A 17,545-nucleotide genomic window follows, 5' to 3' on the forward strand; every position below is an offset into this window, starting at 1 on the left:
ACTTGATTTGGTGTCTGCTTCTGCTATAGCAAAGTTCTACCCATTGTATGCCTTAGATTTCCATTGGTTGTCATCCTCTATGGCCCTTGTTTCATCTGCTATTGTTTGCCAATGGAAGGAGGAATCCTTGCACCTTCAATCACACCAGATTGCCAAGTATTCAAGTAGACACAGGAGATTGTGTAATTCAACCAACAATATGACATGATGTTGTTGGTTTCCTCTAGAAAACAACTGATTAACTGAGGAGAAGCCTGTAGGCTACATGCTACATACAGATATCTGAGTGCACTACAGCAGATGCAGGGAATTGAAAGTTGATCACGATTATCTCCCATCTTATCATCTATCCTGGGTGACAGTCTATTTTTGCTTTAGCTGAACTGTCATAGTTGAATACAGAAACAGTCTGACACCAAGGCTACCTGAACCCCTTTCCTAGTATATAGTGCTATATTGACTAGTGCATTGCCACTCATTGACATCAGCAATTACCACAGTCACAACATAAGACCAACCCTTTAATAATGGGGACAGGTCAATATCCAACTTTCGGGAGGGAAGAGGCTATATCCCATTTCATATTGTGAAATCTCCCCAACTGTCTAGATCAGTGTTTCCCAACTCGGGTCCTCGAGTACCCTCAACAGCAGCACACATTTCTGATGAATCCAAGGACAAAAAAAACTGATTTAACTTGTCAAATATTGATGATTAGTTGACAAGTAGAATACGGTGTGCTTGTCATGCGCCACATCAAATTCATGTCCTGGCAAACACTGGTCTAGGCGAAAGGGAAAGTAGAAACATGTACGTGTTCGAACAGCAGGCACGAGGGTTTCCACAAGTTACCACAGCCACAAAGTCTGAATTGGCTATAGGCGATCATAAAAGAATGTATGAAAACAAAAATCGGATTTTTGGTGTTCATTTAAGGTTATGGTTAGGCATAAGATTATCAGTGTGGTTAATGTTAGGTTTAAAATCACATTTTAAGAAGATACATTGTAGAAATGGGCTTTATGACTTTGTGGCTGGGGTAAGTAGTAATGACCAGCCACAACTCCGATATAAAGTGTGTTTTCTCAAAGTTCCCGGGATGTCAGGTGTCCTATTTATATCCGTACACTCGTAACAACCTCATCATTATGAGACTTCTATTTGATCAAATAAGCCACACATAGAAAATAAGCCATCGCATTTTTGTGTTAACAAAATTCGACACTTTCTCATTGACCTCCATACAAAAGCTCCTCGCTTGTTGAGCGAAAAAAACGAAACAACGCCACCTGTTGGAGAAGATAGATTTTAGCCCTGTTATCCCTCTCCCCTAACCTCTTCCTCTCTGCTGGAAATTAATACCTAGGGACAGTAAGTACTTCTTGTTGTTGTCTGAGTTGCGACACCGCTGAGTTGAACTGGCAGTTGCTGTTGGCAGTCCAAACTTCATGTAAGTTCAACCATTTAATGTCATTATTTTAGCTAAACCGTATAACACATTGATCTTAATAGTGACAGAATTGTGTTCACTTTCATATTCGTTTTCTCTCCAGTGATTTATTTGTGGCCCTGTATGGCTTATTGTAGCTTGATCAAACATAATAAATCACCCTCGAATAAGTTATTGGGTTAGAAGTATATGTTTGACAATCAAATTGACGTCCAAAAGTCTTAAAAAAACATTTATGGGTATGTTAAATGTGATTGTCAAGTGTGAAAAATAGGCGATACGTTTCACAATTTTTTTTAAATGAAAGTGAAACTTAGTTTTGCGAACGCAACATTGTATGCAATTTTTATGTGTTATAAAATGTTTGGCCTTCTAATTAACACACGAACCATCCGCAACGTATGCTGCCAGATTAGATACATATACGGGGTTCAGTTGAGAACATAAATTATGGTTTATTCGAGTTGTACATGCTGTTAGTTTTTTATGCGCATGTTGGGCCTACTTGTTTTCATTTTGCTATATTCTCCATTTCAGAGGTCACAATGGAGAGCGTCGAAAGTGCAGCCAACATGGAATTGTCAACAACCTTTTCCCAGGTTGTATTTCAGGAAATCCCCCACTCCTACGCACCAAATATTGCCGTGACTTGCTGCTACACTCTGACAGCAGCCATTCAACAGAACCCCAGAGACTGGGTGGGGATATTCAAGGTGAGTTTATAGATATTTTGTCATGAATATTCATGAGTGGTCTGTTTCATCAGATATTATGATATGGATTGTATTTCCACAAAGGAAATAATAACCTAATATATTTAACAATAGAAATCCACAGTCTGGAATGCCTCCCAGTTGTCAGTCAGTCATGATTGTGTTATAACTGATGTTGTGCTGATTGTGTTATAACTGATGTTGTGCTGATTGTGTTATAACTGATGTTGTGCAGGTGGGCTGGAGCACCACAAAGGATTATTACACATTTGTGTGGATAGAACCATCATTGAATCTGATAAAACAGGATGCAAACAGAAAACAAGTGCTTTTTAATGGTAAGACCATGTGTGCATTTTATCCTCAAACTTTTCAACTGACATGAACTTTGATATGAATGATCGTGATCAATTTCGGTTAATTCATTTTTGATGATACCTATAGGCCCATGTTCATTTCTTAATTTTAGATACAAATGACATTTATTTGACATTCAAGTGATCAATATTATGCTGGGGATTACACTGACAATGATGTTGTTATTCTGATAGCATACTACTTGCCAAAGGATGATGCAGAGTTCTATCAGTTTTGCTATATTGATAGCAACGGCCAAGTGAGAGGAGCCAGCACCCCCTTCTGCTTTAAAACCTCAGGGGAACAAAGCACAGACGGCAGCCTGGAAAACGACCTCTTGGTCATCACAACACAGGTACAACGCAATCCACCATACCTAACATTAAAAGTTGATTTGATTGTGTTTTAAAGACCATGCTTGAAATACTTAAAAATGCAGAACTTGTTGTTTGGCTTGCTTAGTTGCTGAGTCAAGGAGATGATGTCCCTCACAAGAACATTTTAGCTAGAATTATCCGTAGGAGAGGTTAGGTATGTACATGATGTGCATTTCTGAATCTAGGAAAAGGTAGAGCAACGTGAGAGGGAGAAAGAAGAGATGGTCATGGAGTTGGGGCAACTGAAAGAGCAAAATGAGATTTTGAGAGGAGTCCTGAAGGAGCAACAGCAAGAGATTGATTGCCTCAAGGTTTGTTTTCAAGATGTTCGTTACAGCATCTGCTAATTTCTAGCCCCTAGTCATGTGTGAGAAGGGAAATTACAATGTGAGGTAACAGAATTGTAACATTACTTCTGCAGTTGTCTAACGAGGAACTATACAAGGCAGACGGGAACCTGGAGAAGCAGCAGCAGAAGTCAAAAGAGCATGAACAACTGACACAGAAAGCTAAATCAATGGAAGACTCACACAAAGGACAGGAGGTAATATTTGGTGAATTCTGTGTCTACAACACAGTGATCACAAATCATCTGACAACTAAGAAACTCTTTCCATACTGAAACATAAATGCTTTTCAACATAACTGGTGGAACTATACTTGATGGATAGATGGGACTTTCCAAACACAGTAAACAAATCAAAGTGTATTGGTCACATACACCTATTTAGCAGATGTTATTGCGGGTGTAGCGAAATGCTTGTGTTCCTAGCTCCAACAGTACAGTAGTATCTAACAATTCACAACAATACACAAATCTAAAAGTAAAATAATGGAATTAAGAAGTATATAAATATTAGGGTGAGCAATTTCGGAGTGGCATTGACTAAAATACAGTAGAATAGAATACAGTATATACATATGAGATGAGTAAAGCAGTATGTAAACATTATTAAAGTGACTAGTGTTCCATATCCATAACCAGTAGAGGTTATGGACATGATTTGAGCATTTCTGAATCTAGGAACAGGTGGTGCAAAGTGAGAGGAAGATAGAAGAGCTGGCCATGGAGTTGGGGCAACTGAAAGAGCAAAATGAGACTCTGACACGTGCCCTAAAGGAGCAACAGCAAGAGGTTGACCGCCTCAAGGTTCGTTTGAAAGTCTTTTCTTTCCACCAGCAGGTTTACTTCTAGCCCCTAATCAGGCTGAGAGGGTGATGAATTGTATATTGTTCCTGTAGGAATCCAAAGAGGAACTTGCACAGGTAGTGAGCAAACTGGAGCAACAGCAACAGAATGCTAGAGAGCATGAAGAACTGACACAGAATGACAAATCAATGGATGAATCACACACAGGACAGGAGGTAACTGTCGCAAACCATTTTCCCATTTGGGACTACCAAAGAACTACCACTACTATGGAGTACATTTTGTCTTGTTTCTAACAGTTTCTTTCCATGAAAGGCTAGAGTCTCTGACCCCAATTCATAAAAAATATTTGGTGAACGTGTCAAAACATGTGACAGCTGTTTGTATACCATCAATATTTTTCAATGCCTCTACTCTTTTTTCCCCACACTTTCTCTGTCTCCTTGTCATGTATCGAAGGGTGTTTTCACATACAGTTCCTTCTGAAAGTATTCAGACCCCTTGACTTTTTCCACATTTTGTTACGTTACAGCCTTATTCTAAAATGGATTAAATAAATTAATTTCCCCAGCAATCTACACACGATACCCCATAATGACAAAGCGAAAATGCAAATGTATAAATAAACAAAAACTGAAATACTTTATTTACATAAGTATTCAGACCCTTTGCTATGAGACTCAAAATTGAGCTCAGGTGCATCCTGTTTCCATGAATCATCCTTGAAGATGTTTCTACAACTTGATTGGAGTCCACCTGTGGTAAATTCAATTGATTGGACATGATTTGGAAAGGCACAAACCTGTCTATATAAGGTCCTACAGTTGACAGTGCATGTCAAAGCAAAAGCCAAGCCACGAGGTCAAAAGAATTGTCCATAGAGCCCCGAGACAGGATTGTGTCGAGGCACAGATCTGGGAAAGGGTACCAAAACATTTCTGCAGCATTGAAGGTCTCTAAGAACACAGTGGCCTCCATCATTCTTAAATGGAAGAAGTTTGGAACCACCAAGACTCTTCCTAGAGCTGGCCACCCGGCCAAACCTAGCAATTGGGGGAGAAGGGCCTTGGTCAGGGAGGTGACCAACAACCTGATGGTCACTCTGACAGAGCTCTAGAGTTCCTCTGTGGAGATAGGGGAACCTCCCAGAAGGACAACCATCTCTGCAGCACTACCAATTAGGCCTTTATGGTAGAATGGCCAGATGGAAGCCACTCCTCAGTAAAAGGCACGACAGCCCGCTTGGAGTTTGCCAAAAGGCAATTAAAGACTCTGACCATGAGAAACAAGATTCTTTGGTCTAATGAAACCAAGATTGAACTCTTTGGCCTGAATGCCAAGCGTCACATCTGAAAGAAACCTGGCACCATCCCTACGGTGAAGCATGGTGGTGGCAGCATCATGCTCTGGGGATGTTTTTCAGCGGCAGGGACTGGGAGACTAGTCAAGATCGAGGCAAAGATGAACAGAGCAAAGTAGAGAGAGATCCTCGATGAAAACCTGCTCCAGAGCACTCAGGACCTCAGACTGGGGCGAAGGTTCACCTTTCAACGGGACAACGACCCTAAGCACACAGCCAAGACAAGGCAGGAGTGGCTTCGGGACAAGTCTCAATGTCCTTGAGTGGCCCAGCCAGAGCCCGGACTTAAACCCTATCAAACATCTCTGGAGAGACTTGAAAATAGCTGTGCACCAACGTTACCCATCCAACCTGAAGAAGCTTGAGAGGATCTGCAGAGAAGAATGGGAGAAACTCCACAAATACATGTATGTCAAGCATGTAGCGTCATACCCAAGAAGACTCAAGGCTGTAATCACAGCCAAAGGGGTTTCAACAAAGTACTGAGTAAAGGATCTGAATACTTATGTAAATGTGATATTTCCGTTTTTTCTTCTTCTACAAACCAGTTTTTGCTTTGTCATTATGCGGTATCGTGTGTAGATTGAATACATTTTAGAATAAGGCTGTAACCTATCAAAATGTGGAAAAAGTCAAGGGGTCTGAATACTTTCCGAAGGCACTGTATAGTCCTCTTTAATAAAGTAGTGTAGTGTGTGGTGCAGGAATAACGACAAGCGAACCTGGGGAGCTTTGTGTTCACATTGGTCTAAAAAAAAAAGAACCGGCCTGCAGAATTCAAGCGAACCGAAGTCAGACCACCTCTCGAGATGGTCTCAGTTCGGTTCACTTCGGGGGGATCTTTTGAGGGGTTTGAGTTCCTTTGGAGTGTTTACGCTACACAAAATATTAAGCGAACTGCACTCGCAAAAATTGGCTTAAAAAGGGACAAAGTCTGAATCACTTTAACTTGCTATTTCTCTTCACAAATGCCTGCAGTCTCTGACTCCTATTTGTGAGAAATATGAACGAGCATTGACCAAGATCAAACAGCTGAAGAAGGAGCGAGAGGAGTTGAAAGGAAAGGTTGAGGTTCAAAGTGTGGAGATTGCACAGTGAGTACTTGTCTCGAGCAATCCATTCAATGGACATATCTTCCTAGTACAACACCTTTCCAGTCATATCATGATATCATCCTGTCTATATATAAACTCAGCAAAAAAAGAAACGTCCTCTCACTGTCAACTGTGTTTATTTTCAGCAAACTTAACATCTGTAAATATTTGTATGAACATAAGATTCAACAACTGAGACAGAAACTTAACAAGTTCCACAGACATGTGAATAACAGAAATGGAATAATTTGTCCCTGAACAAAGGGAAGGAGTCAAAATCAAAAGTATCTGGTGTGGCCACCAGCTGCATTAACTACTGCAGTGCATCTCCTCCTCATGGACTGCACCAGATTTTCCAGTTCTTGCTGTGAGATGTTACCCCACTCTTCCACCAAGGCACCTGCACGTTTCCGGACTGGCGGGAATGGCCCTAGCCCTCACCCTCCGATCCAACATGTCCCAGACGTGGTCAATGGGATTGAGATCCGGGCTCTTCGATGGCCATTGCAGAACACTGACATTCCTGTCTTGCAGGAAATCACGCACAGAACGATCAGTATGGCTGGTGGCATTGTCATGCTGGAGGGTCATGTCAGGATGAGCCTGCAGGAAGGGTACCACATGAGGGAGGAGGATGTCTTCCCTGTAGCGCACAGCGTTGAGATTGCCTGCAATGACGACAAGCTCAGTCCGATGATGCTGTGACACACCGCCCCAGACCATAATGGACCATCCACCTCCAAATAGGTCCCGCTCCAGAGTACAGGCCTCGGTGTAACGCTCATTCCTTCGACGATAAATGCGAATCCGACCAAAACCGCGACTTGTCAGTGAGAGAAATTTTTGCCAGTCCTGTCTGGTCCAGCGACATGGGTTTGTGCCCATAGGCGGCGTTGTTGCCGGTGGTCTGGTGAGGACCTGCCTTACAACAGGCCTACAAGCCCTCAGCCTATTGCGGACAGTGAGCACTGATGGAGGGATTGTGCGTTCCTGGTGTAACTCGGGCATTTGTTGTTGCCATCTTGTACCTGTCCCGCAGGTGTGATGTTCGGATGTACTGATCCTGTGCAGGTATTGTTACATGTGGTCTGCCACTGCGAGGACGATCAGCTGTCCGTTCTGTCTCCCTGTAGCGCTGTCTTAGGCGTCTCACAGTACGGACATTGCAATTTATTGCCCTGGCCACTACTGCAGTCCTCATGACTCCTTGCAGCATGCCTAAGGCACGTTCACAAAGATGAGCAGGGACCGTGGGCATCTTTCTTTTGGTGTTTTTCAGTCAGTAGAAAGGCCTCTTTAGTGTCCTAAGTTTTTGTAACTATGACCTTAATTGCCTACCGTCTAAGCTGTTAGTGTCTTAATGACCGTTCCACCGGTGCATGTTCATTAATTGTTTATGGTTCATTGAACAAGCATGGGATACAGTGTTTAAACCCTTTACAATGAAGACCTGTGAAGTTATTTGGAATTTTACGAATTATCTTTGAAAGACAGGGTCCTGAAAAAGGGCTGTTTCTTTTTTTGCTGAGTTTATATATATATTTTTTACACTTGTGTAACAATGCTGTTCCTCATGCCCCTGTGTCAATAGGCTGAGAGATTCTGAGCAGGAGTCTTACAGACTGAAGGATAACATTCAGCTTCTACAGGTCAGCACACTCAGCAGAGTAATTGATGTAAATGCATGCCTGTAACACACATACACTCTTTAAAAGACCTGTTGGCCAATTAATTTAGTGCTTTCTTTGATGTGAAAAAAACCTGTCAATCACAGAATCTCATGTTGACCCTTTCCAGGTGGATCTCCAGAGCAGTGAGAAAGAGAAGGCGAAGCTTTCTGTGGAGCTGCGCAAACTGCGTGGTCTCACACATGACCTGGAGGACTTGAAGACTGAGAACAAGGCCTTACACAGAAGCCTGTCAGAGCAGGGGCTCCAGCCACAGCAGGAGATGGTGGACAGTGATTTGAAGGTTGGAACAAGTTGCTAAAATAACAATGTCCTTCCTGTACACGCCATTGTGAAATGTAATACTGTAGTCTTCTTGTGTGCCTTCAGGTGCAATACCAAGCTCTTCTTGGCCAGCTGCAGGAGGCTCGGACACAGTTGCACCAGGAGCTGCAGGCTTCCAATAACACACGCAGACGTGCAGAGCAAGCAGAGGGGGAACTGGTGAAGGTCAATGAGTGCACGAATCTCATAGTCATGAGGTCTACACAGGCGGAGCAGAAAAGCAGCAAACTAGAGGTGCTTAGAGAATATCTTTGACGCTATTTCGATCCACAGACAGGGTCGGGGATATCATTTTTTTCTTACCAATATGTTGTTTGTTCTGGGAAAGTAGTTCACCTGTGAGAGCAAATGAATATAAAACGCACTAAACGTATTCTCTTGGCTGATCACAAGTTCCCTGTTCTCTCCTCTCAGATGCAACTTTTAGAGTTCCACAGAGTCATTGAGGAGAAAGAAAGCATGGCAGAGATCGCTAAAGTAGAGAAAGAGGAGCTGTCCAGAGAAAATCAGGTGATTGCTGTGAATTTTGATACTCTTTACTAGTCATTTAATTATTTACAATTAGGGACATTTGCTTACATTGGGGTTTTGCCACTGTATTCTATCTATCAGGATCTCAAAAGAAATGTTGAGAGACTCCGCAAGGAGTTTGCTGACATCCAGGCTGCTCCAGTGTCCATGCAGCATCCCAACCCTTATGGCTCTTCAACTGACCCCACCCCCACTGAGGAGCAGCAGCAAGATACACTGGCTGCCTCTCTCCACTTTGGGAACCCTTATGAGACCCCAGGTATTCCCAATATTCCAGCTGGTGGAAAGCCTCACCTAAATATTCTTAAATGAGACATGAACGCCACTTGTGCCTCATGGACACGCCTTCTTGGAAAATAACAAAACAGGTTCAACTATGGCTGACATATGATTCTGTTTGCAGGCCCTGCGACAAACGCGGAGGAGGTATGTTAAGTCATTCCTATGATATACATGGTTATACGGCAGATTATGTTTGCAACAACATACACTAGTGGTTTGGTTTCATAATGCTCTATAATTTTTGTGCTGGAGTAGTTAACTATCCAGTCTAGATCCGATATTATTACCACTTATGACCCGTGTCTGTCCCATAGTTGTCCTTGACGTGTCGTCACTGCCATGAGCGCTTCCCTGGCATCACCCCGAATGAGCTGGAGCTGCACGAGGACAGCCACAGAGTGTGCCCCTTTTGCACCCTCATCTGTGACGGAATGGAGCAGACCAAGTATGAAGAACACGTCTACAGCCATGAGGTGTAGGGAGGCCACATCCTCACAACCCAGAGAGTTGACTACTATTTAAAGAAAGCTGATACCCTACTAATTATATTTCTAAGAGGTGGGGGGGGGACAAATAAATACAGGCTAACAACCTATCCACGACATTGTAAGACAAACATTTAAAGTCCCGTTTATTACTGTAAACGTTATCTTACCTGGTAAAATAAGGGTTGTGAATTTAATGTCTGGGAAATCTGTATCTAATTGAATTTGCCTGAATTGATCATATTGTTTTAGACACTTTGATGTTTAGGGTTAGGGTTGACTGTTTTTTCTTAATTTGCCTCCATCGCTGATGGATAGGACTGTATGGATTTGCTATTTAATCGTTTCCTAGGTTTACTCTACTGCTATTATCTCTTCTGAACTACTGTATGTTTACTTTGGCTAACTTCACTATATTCCCCTTGAACCTGCTGCTAAAATGTAAATGATGTGTTGCATAATAAAGTCAAATGATTAATGGTCAAATGATGCTCTCTGATAATGTAAGGGTTGAAATGAGATTCATGTGGGATGTTCAAGCAACAAATAAAGTTCTCTTCACAGTTGTGTTGACATGAAAAGAAACATGTTTTTGTAGCACAAACTGCAACATGCAAAGAAATCCTCTGATGTTTTAATAGAAGGTAATTGAATATAATGACATTTTTTTTTAAATAAAAAAAACTAATCCATGATTGACAACTGCCACAGAAAACAACAATTGTGACCTAGTTTTCATCTCCACAATCGCTGAAGGGAAGGAAGCAATATCACGTGTACCTACCAATGATTTATATACATAATTGGTACCTACCCTTTAAAAGTTATAAGTTAAATACACCATTTCAATTCAGGACATTCCCAACAGGCACACATTGTTCTTCAAGAAGTTACCGAGACTTCCCACGTACCAAAAATCCTATCTTTCTTAAGGCGTTATCTGATTGGCCTCCTCAGGTGTGACATCACGGGAAGTCAGCTCAGAAAAGAGGGCTGGCAGCCAATACTGTGGCTCTCCAGAAGCTTGGGAATCCAACCACGCCAAGCCCTCTTTCAACAGGTGATCCTAAGACAACAAGGAGTGTGTATGTTAGGATGGTGGTGAGCTAAAATCAAATCAAGAACCATGGTTCTATGGTGCTTCGTCACTCCCAATTTTCTTCTAACCATTTCCTTCTCTAAAATATCCTCCTAAACTCTTGGCAGCTTTGCTTTGCATTTCCTCTGTAGGCGACTTACCAGCACATGACAGGCCCGCTCTCGCTCCCACTTGAGACTCTCTCTGATCTCACTCACTGAAACGTAGCCCTTCTTCTGCAAATTGGCAGAAAAACAAATATTCATGACACCCGGCACCATATTTGCAGTCCTCTAAATGACTCGGCAAAAGTATCAGAGCAGCATGTTCTGGATCCAAGCATGATGTTGGCAACTGCTCACAAGAAAAAACAAACCGCGCCCCTCTTTAATCTCACAATCAGTATTCTGAGACATTTTTGACAAGTCATTTAGCATAATTACTGATGAGGCAGCCACACAATACAGATTCAAGAGGTGAAATGAAGGATTACCTCAGCCAGCTGAAGTACCACAGTGTGGTCCATGTTGAGCTCTGCTGGCACTGACTGCACGAGGTAAGAGCCTCCAACAGGAATCATCCCAAAGCCGTTCCCCATGACTTTCAGCTTCTTTATGGCCCGTACCAAGTCATCTCTGGAGTGGAGAATAGAGATACAATTTCAACTTCATAATGAAAGTGCACTAAAGTTGATTAATAAATATCAATATGTTTACATTATTGTATTTAGTATTTATTAGGATCCCCAATTAGCTGCTGGAGAGGCAGCGGCTACTCTTCCTGGAGTCCAAACAGGAAACAGGACAACAAATAAAATACATAATATACATAGCACTAAATTTACATTACAATTTAGCCATTCAGCAGATGCTCCCATACAGAGCGACCCACAGCCAGGCGAGTCAACCACATATCAAAGTCCTATCCCAACCACGTATCACATACATAATACAATGCAAAATACAATACAAAATGCATAAAAATGTCTCTGTCTCTCCACAGTCCCCGTCGTGCCGTATGGTGTTCTTTAATTTATTTTTTATCTTGTTTATTTGCTAGCTTGAGTTACCTGGGGTGGCAGAGTTCAATTTAGTCATGGCTCTATTTAATACTGTGTGTTTCCCAGCCTCTGTTCTGGACCTGGGGACAGTGAAGTCCTCTGGTTACATGTCTAGTGTTGTGCCGATGAGTGTCCGAACTGTGTGCCAACTGCTTGAACAGACAGTTCGGTACCTTCGACACATCAATACCTCGCACAAAGACCAATAGTGATGCAGTCAATCTCTCCTCAACTTTGAGCCAGGAGAGATTGACATGCATGTCTGTTGACATTCGCCCTCCGTGTACATCTAAGAGAAATCAATATGTGCTGACCTGTTTTAGATCAACTGCAATTTGCCTATGTCCTTCTTTGCTGCAACTGACCACACAACTGCACAGTAGTCCAAGTGCATCAAAACTAGGGCCTGTAGAACCTGTCTGGTTGACTGGGATATCAAGAAAGCAGAGCAATGCCTTATCGTGTACAGACCTCTTCCCAATTAAGTAACCATTGCATTCGGAAAGTATTCAGGCCCCTTGACTTTTTGTTATGTTACAGCCTTATTCTAAAATTGATTCAATTGTTCCAAGATTGAACTCTATGGCCTGAATGCCAAGCGTCACATCTGGGGGAAACCTGGCACCATCCCTACGATGAAGCATGGTGGTGGCAGCATCATGCTCTGGGGTTGTTTTTCAGCGGCAGGGACTGGGAGATTAGTCAAGATCGAGGGAAATATGAACGGAACAAAGTACAGAGATCATTGATGAAAACCTCCAGAGCGCTCAGGAACAAAATGTGGAAAAAGTTAAGGGGTCTGAATACTTTCCGAATGCACTGTATATATTTTGACCATGATAGCTCGTTTAGTCTCCTTAACTTGCTCAATAGCCACACTATTCAATAATCGATTGATGAGGTTTAGGGTTGAGCGAATGATTTGTCGCCAAAAATGATGCTTTAAGTTTTTGAGATATTTAACACCAGCCTATTGCTAGTTACCCATTCTAAAACTGACTAGACCTCTGTTAAGGGTGTCAGTTATATATTTTACTGTTACAGCCGACGTGTATACTGTTGAGTCATCTGCGTACATGGACAAAGAGGCTTTATTCAAGGTCAGTGGAAGGTCATTACTAAAGACAGAAAACAATAATAGTCCAAGCCGGTTACCCTGCGGTACACCACACTCAACCGTATTTGCATTACAGAGACTTCCATGTGTTCTATTGGACAGATATCAGTCCATCCATGATAAGGCAAATTATGTTAATCCTTATAACAACTGTTTTTTCAATGACATCAAAGGCTGCACTGAAGTCTAACAAAACAGCTCCCACGATCTTCTTATCAATTTCTTTCAGCCAATCATCAGTCATTTGTGTCAGGGCCGAACACGTTGAGTGCCCTTCCCTATAAGCATGCTGAAAGTCTGTTGTTCATTTATTTTCTGTAAAATAACATTGGTCGAACAATATTTTTTTTTCAAAAATGATGCTAAGCACCGGTAACAGGCTGATTGTTTGAACCATTCAAGGGTGCTTTGCTATTTTGGGGCAGCGGAATGTCCTTTGTCTCCCTCCAGGCCTGAAGGCACACTCCGTCTTCTAGGCCAAGATTTAAGATGTGGCACATAGGAGTAGCAATGTATTCCGCTACCAACCTCAGTAGTTCACCATCCAGGTTGTCGGTACCAGGTGGTTTGCCCTTATTTATAGATATTAATAATTTTTTCACCTCTTCCACACCCACTTTGCAGAATTTAAAGCTACAGTGCTTGTCTTTCATCATTTGGTCCTTTATGCATGAATATGAAGGCTCAGCATTTTTTGATTGCATGTCATGCCTAAGTTTGCTTATCTTGCTAACAAAAAAGTTATTAAAGTGGTTGGCAATATCAAAGGGTTTTGTTATGAATGGGCCATCAACCTCGATGGAGCAGAGTTAGCTTTTCTGCCTAGAATTTCATTTAAGGTACTCCAGAGATTTTCACTATTATTCTTTATATAATGTATATTTGTTCCATAGTATAGTTTCTTCTTATTTTTGTTTAGTCATGTGATTTCTCAATTTACTATATGTTTGCCAATCTGCTGTGTTGCCAGACTTATTTGCCATTCCCTTAGCCTCATCCCTCTCAGGCATACAGTTTTTAAATGAATCATCTATCCATGGGGATTTGGCCGTTTTAACAGTACGTTTATTTATTGCCGCATGCCTGTCAGTAACCGGAAGAAGCAATTTCATACATGTTTAAAGTGCAGCGTCAGCATGTTCCTCATTACACACATTAGACCAACACATATTTTTCACATCTTCAACATAAGAATAATTGCAAAACCTCTTGTTCGCTTATACACTATTTTAGGTCCAGTCTTTGAAACTTTGGTTTTCCTAGCTATGACTATTATGTTCACTACATCTGATAGGTGTGGAAACTGCTTTAGATCAGATTTCGGAAGCATTAGTAAAGATGTGTTCAATACAAGTGGATGATTTAGTTCCTGTTCTGTTTGTAAATACACTGGTAACCTGAATCAGGTTGTAGGCACTAGTTACAGTTTAAGGTTTTTTCTTGAGTGGACAGCTTGATTAAAGCCAGTCAATATTTTGGTCACCCAGAAAATAAACCTCTCTGTTGATATCATATACATTATCAAGCATTTCACACATATTATCCAGATACTGACTGTTAGCACTTGGTCTATAGCCGCTTTCCACAAGAATAGGGTTTAGGTGAGGCAAGTGAACCTGTAGCCATACTACTTCAACAGCATTTGACATGAGATCCTCTCTAATATTAAATATGATGATAAATGTTGACTTTCTGCATTACTTAGGAGAGAATTTATTATATCATTTCTGATATTTGTCAGATAGTACTCACTGGCTCACATCCTGAGCAAATTTCCCCCTTCCCTTCAACACTCTGTGATGGAGTTCGTCCAGGGTAATAAGTCCTAAAACACAGAGATGGAACACCAATGAACGACACATTTCAAAATGCAGTGTTTTGCTATGACTTTGATGATGTTCCAAAGAAGCCTCACCTCCATTTCTGTGTTTCAGGGCCAGGCATACTTCAATGATCTGCACACCCAACTCGTAATAGAAGTCACCCACACCAAGCATCTCTGACCAAAAGCCTTTGCCAGCTGTCAATGATACAGAAAACACTTCATTGGTTGTATTTCAATTCCTTGAATAAATACAACATATGAGTAACCACATGCATAAAAAAGGAGTAAAGGACATTTTAATGGGCTTTTAATGTAGAGCAAAAACAACTTCTATTTTAAACAGACACAGTTGTGATTCTCACAGGCAAGTGGGTCAACTCCAATGGTGGCACACATCTCCTGAAACTGGACCCGGAACTGGGAACTCTTACGAATCTCTTGCTTGTGCTTGCTGGCAAATTCCTCAAGGTTAGATTTGAAGGTCTCCAGCTGTTTTGACATCTGAAAGACCATGATGTTTTAGATATTTCCACAATGGCAACAGCTTGACTAGCTACATGGATTGAATAACATTCCAATGAAGACACACTTGCACACATAAGCTCAGTTGGTAGAGTATGGCGCTGCTCGACTATGAAAACCCAACTGGCATTTACTCCTGAAGTGCTATATCCACATTTACCTTAACCACTGTGGTTGTTATCTGACCCTACCGGTCATCTATGAACATTTAAACATCTTGCAGAACAATCTGGCCTAAATGGCCAAACTATTATAATCTCCACCCTGCACAGCCAGAAGAGGACTGATTCCCCTCTAGGTTTCTTCCTTGGTTCCTTCCTTACTTACTCGGGAGTTTTTCCTAGCCACTGTGCTTCTACATCTGCATTGCTTGCTCTTTGGGGTTTAAGGATGGGTATCTGTATAACACTTTGTGACACTTACTGGTGTAAACTGGGCTTTATAAAATCAATTTGATTGTTTGCAACGCCAGGATAGTGGGTTGATTCCAGGGACCACTCTTAAGTAAAATGTATGCACGCATGACTAAGTCGCTTTAGATGAAAGTGTCTGCTAAATGGCATATTATAATATTATTATCGAGCTTACCTGAACAATTTGATCCTCAGCTAACACTGTCCCCCTCTCTTTATACTTGGCCTACAAAAAAATAAGAGAGTGTTTTGGATAAGATGGTTGTACTTTTGAAATGCCTTGGATTCATTGTTTACATTTTGTAGATGGGCCCATTCATCTAGACAACGTTACCTCTGCAAGCTTCTTTTTGGCGATTGCTCCCGCACCTACTCCTCTCCTATGCATCTTGTTGATGTGAAAAAAGTACTAGCTAGCTATGAAAAAGTTTACACCGCTATTGTTATGCTTGCCAACTAACGTTAGGTAGCTAGGTAGTTTACAGTTGCACGGTCAAAGTAATTTGTTAGGTCGCGAGGTGCTTTTAGTCTATTGCAGCCATATGATAGCTCTCAGCATTCCGTTCTTATTCAATAATAATTTCTATCCACACAACTTTGAAATCGACTCATTTCGAACTATTCGTGACACTTGAGAGCTAGCAAGGTATATTTGCTTAGTTTAGGAACCCGGAAGTAATTTCATCCTGTGTTTGACGAGAGGCAATGCCATCAAATTTGGTACTGCCACCTACTGCCTCGGCAAGAGACTTCTTCTGCCACCAACTAGACTGTGAATCAGAGACTGTGAAGGAGTGAGTGCATACACTTTCATACTTGTCCCCCATGGGAATTGAACCTACAACCCAGGAATTGCAAGTACCATGCTCTACCAACTGAGCCACACAGGACACCTCCCAGTTGGATGTTTCCCCACCAATTTCATGGTACTATTGAGCCCTGTGTGTCGCAGTCTCAGCCTTCTGATTACACTTTCCTCCCTTCTCTCTTGGCCTGAGGATCTCCCTGCCCCCAACTTTTCCTGGATCTTATACAGGTGTCTTCCCTTTCTCTCCCTGTTCCACAACTCTTGCCATTTGTTTTTAACCACTGACCATTGGAGTCTTAGTCACCTCCCTGACCAAGGCCCTCCCCCCGATTGCTTAGTTTGGCCGGCCGGCCAGCTCTAGGAAGAGTCTTGGTGGTTCCAAATTTCTACCATTTAAGAATGATGGAGGACACTGTGTTCTTGGGGACCTTCAACGCTGCAGACATTTTTTTGGTACCCTTCCCCAAATCTGTGCCTTGACACATCCTGTCTCGGAGCTCTACGGACAGTTCCTTCGACCTCACGGCTTGGTTTTTGCTCTGACATGAACTGTGGGACCTTATATAGACAGTTGTGTGCCTTTCCAAATAATTTCCAATCAATTGAATTTAGCACAGGTGGACTCCAATCAAGTTGTAGAAACATCTTAAGGATGATCAATGGAAACAAGATGCACCTGAGCTCAATTTCGAGTCTCATAGCAAAGGGTCTGAATACTTATGTAAATAAAGTATTTCTGTTTTTAATTTTTAATACATTTGCAAAAATGTAATACGTTTGTGTAGATTGATGAGGGGGAAAAAGAATTAAACGAATTTTGGAATAAGGCTGTAACGTAAGAAAATGTGGGAAAAGTCAAGGGGTCTGAATACTTTCCGAATGCTCTGTATATGAAGCCTCCTCTCAAGCTA

At 41.7% G+C, this 17,545-nt stretch overlaps 2 protein-coding genes across 2 annotated transcripts; one reads left to right on the forward strand and one right to left on the reverse strand.

Annotated features, from left to right (window-relative positions):
• The first annotated feature begins 1,320 nt into the window (after nucleotides 1-1,320).
• On the forward strand, nucleotides 1,321-10,382 carry calcoco2 (calcium binding and coiled-coil domain 2). The gene is made up of 16 exons (XM_038991246.1): nucleotides 1,321-1,450; nucleotides 1,988-2,163; nucleotides 2,399-2,501; nucleotides 2,715-2,875; nucleotides 3,083-3,208; nucleotides 3,319-3,441; nucleotides 3,922-4,047; nucleotides 4,140-4,262; nucleotides 6,386-6,501; nucleotides 8,093-8,150; nucleotides 8,299-8,472; nucleotides 8,559-8,747; nucleotides 8,928-9,023; nucleotides 9,126-9,303; nucleotides 9,448-9,470; nucleotides 9,641-10,382. Exons 2-16 carry the CDS (start codon nucleotides 1,996-1,998, stop codon nucleotides 9,803-9,805), a joined length of 1,929 nt encoding a protein of 642 aa, XP_038847174.1. The 5' UTR covers nucleotides 1,321-1,450; nucleotides 1,988-1,995; the 3' UTR covers nucleotides 9,806-10,382.
• Nucleotides 10,383-10,423: 41 nt separating this feature from the next.
• On the reverse strand, nucleotides 10,424-16,503 carry snf8 (SNF8 subunit of ESCRT-II). Its single transcript, XM_038991247.1, has 8 exons — nucleotides 16,161-16,503; nucleotides 16,002-16,052; nucleotides 15,254-15,392; nucleotides 14,982-15,086; nucleotides 14,819-14,891; nucleotides 11,383-11,524; nucleotides 11,051-11,125; nucleotides 10,424-10,877 (listed from the first exon to the last, which is right to left on the reverse strand). Exons 1-8 carry the CDS (start codon nucleotides 16,212-16,214, stop codon nucleotides 10,740-10,742), a joined length of 777 nt encoding a protein of 258 aa, XP_038847175.1. The 5' UTR covers nucleotides 16,215-16,503; the 3' UTR covers nucleotides 10,424-10,739.
• Between the last annotated feature and the right edge of the window lie 1,042 nt (nucleotides 16,504-17,545).

This window comes from Salvelinus namaycush, chromosome 4 (genome assembly GCF_016432855.1).
Source record: "Salvelinus namaycush isolate Seneca chromosome 4, SaNama_1.0, whole genome shotgun sequence".
In the NCBI taxonomy this organism is placed as follows: Eukaryota; Metazoa; Chordata; class Actinopteri; order Salmoniformes; family Salmonidae; genus Salvelinus; species Salvelinus namaycush.

Bases quoted from the DNA above. Each gene is read 5' to 3' on its own strand.
- calcoco2 (XM_038991246.1), top strand. From the start codon at position 1,996: ATGGAGAGCGTCGAAAGTGCAGCCAACATGGAATTGTCAACAACCTTT. The intron at 2,502-2,714 runs GTAAGACCATGT...TTATTCTGATAG, and splicing joins AAAACAAGTGCTTTTTAATG to CATACTACTTGCCAAAGGAT. The intron at 9,024-9,125 runs GTGATTGCTGTG...TCTATCTATCAG, and splicing joins AGCTGTCCAGAGAAAATCAG to GATCTCAAAAGAAATGTTGA.
- snf8 (XM_038991247.1), bottom strand. From the start codon at position 16,214: ATGCATAGGAGAGGAGTAGGTGCGGGAGCAATCGCCAAAAAGAAGCTT. The intron at 15,087-15,253 runs GTGAGAATCACA...TATCATTGACAG, and splicing joins TGGAGTTGACCCACTTGCCT to CTGGCAAAGGCTTTTGGTCA. The intron at 11,525-14,818 runs GTGAGTACTATC...TCTCCACTCCAG, and splicing joins TTTGCTCAGGATGTGAGCCA to AGATGACTTGGTACGGGCCA.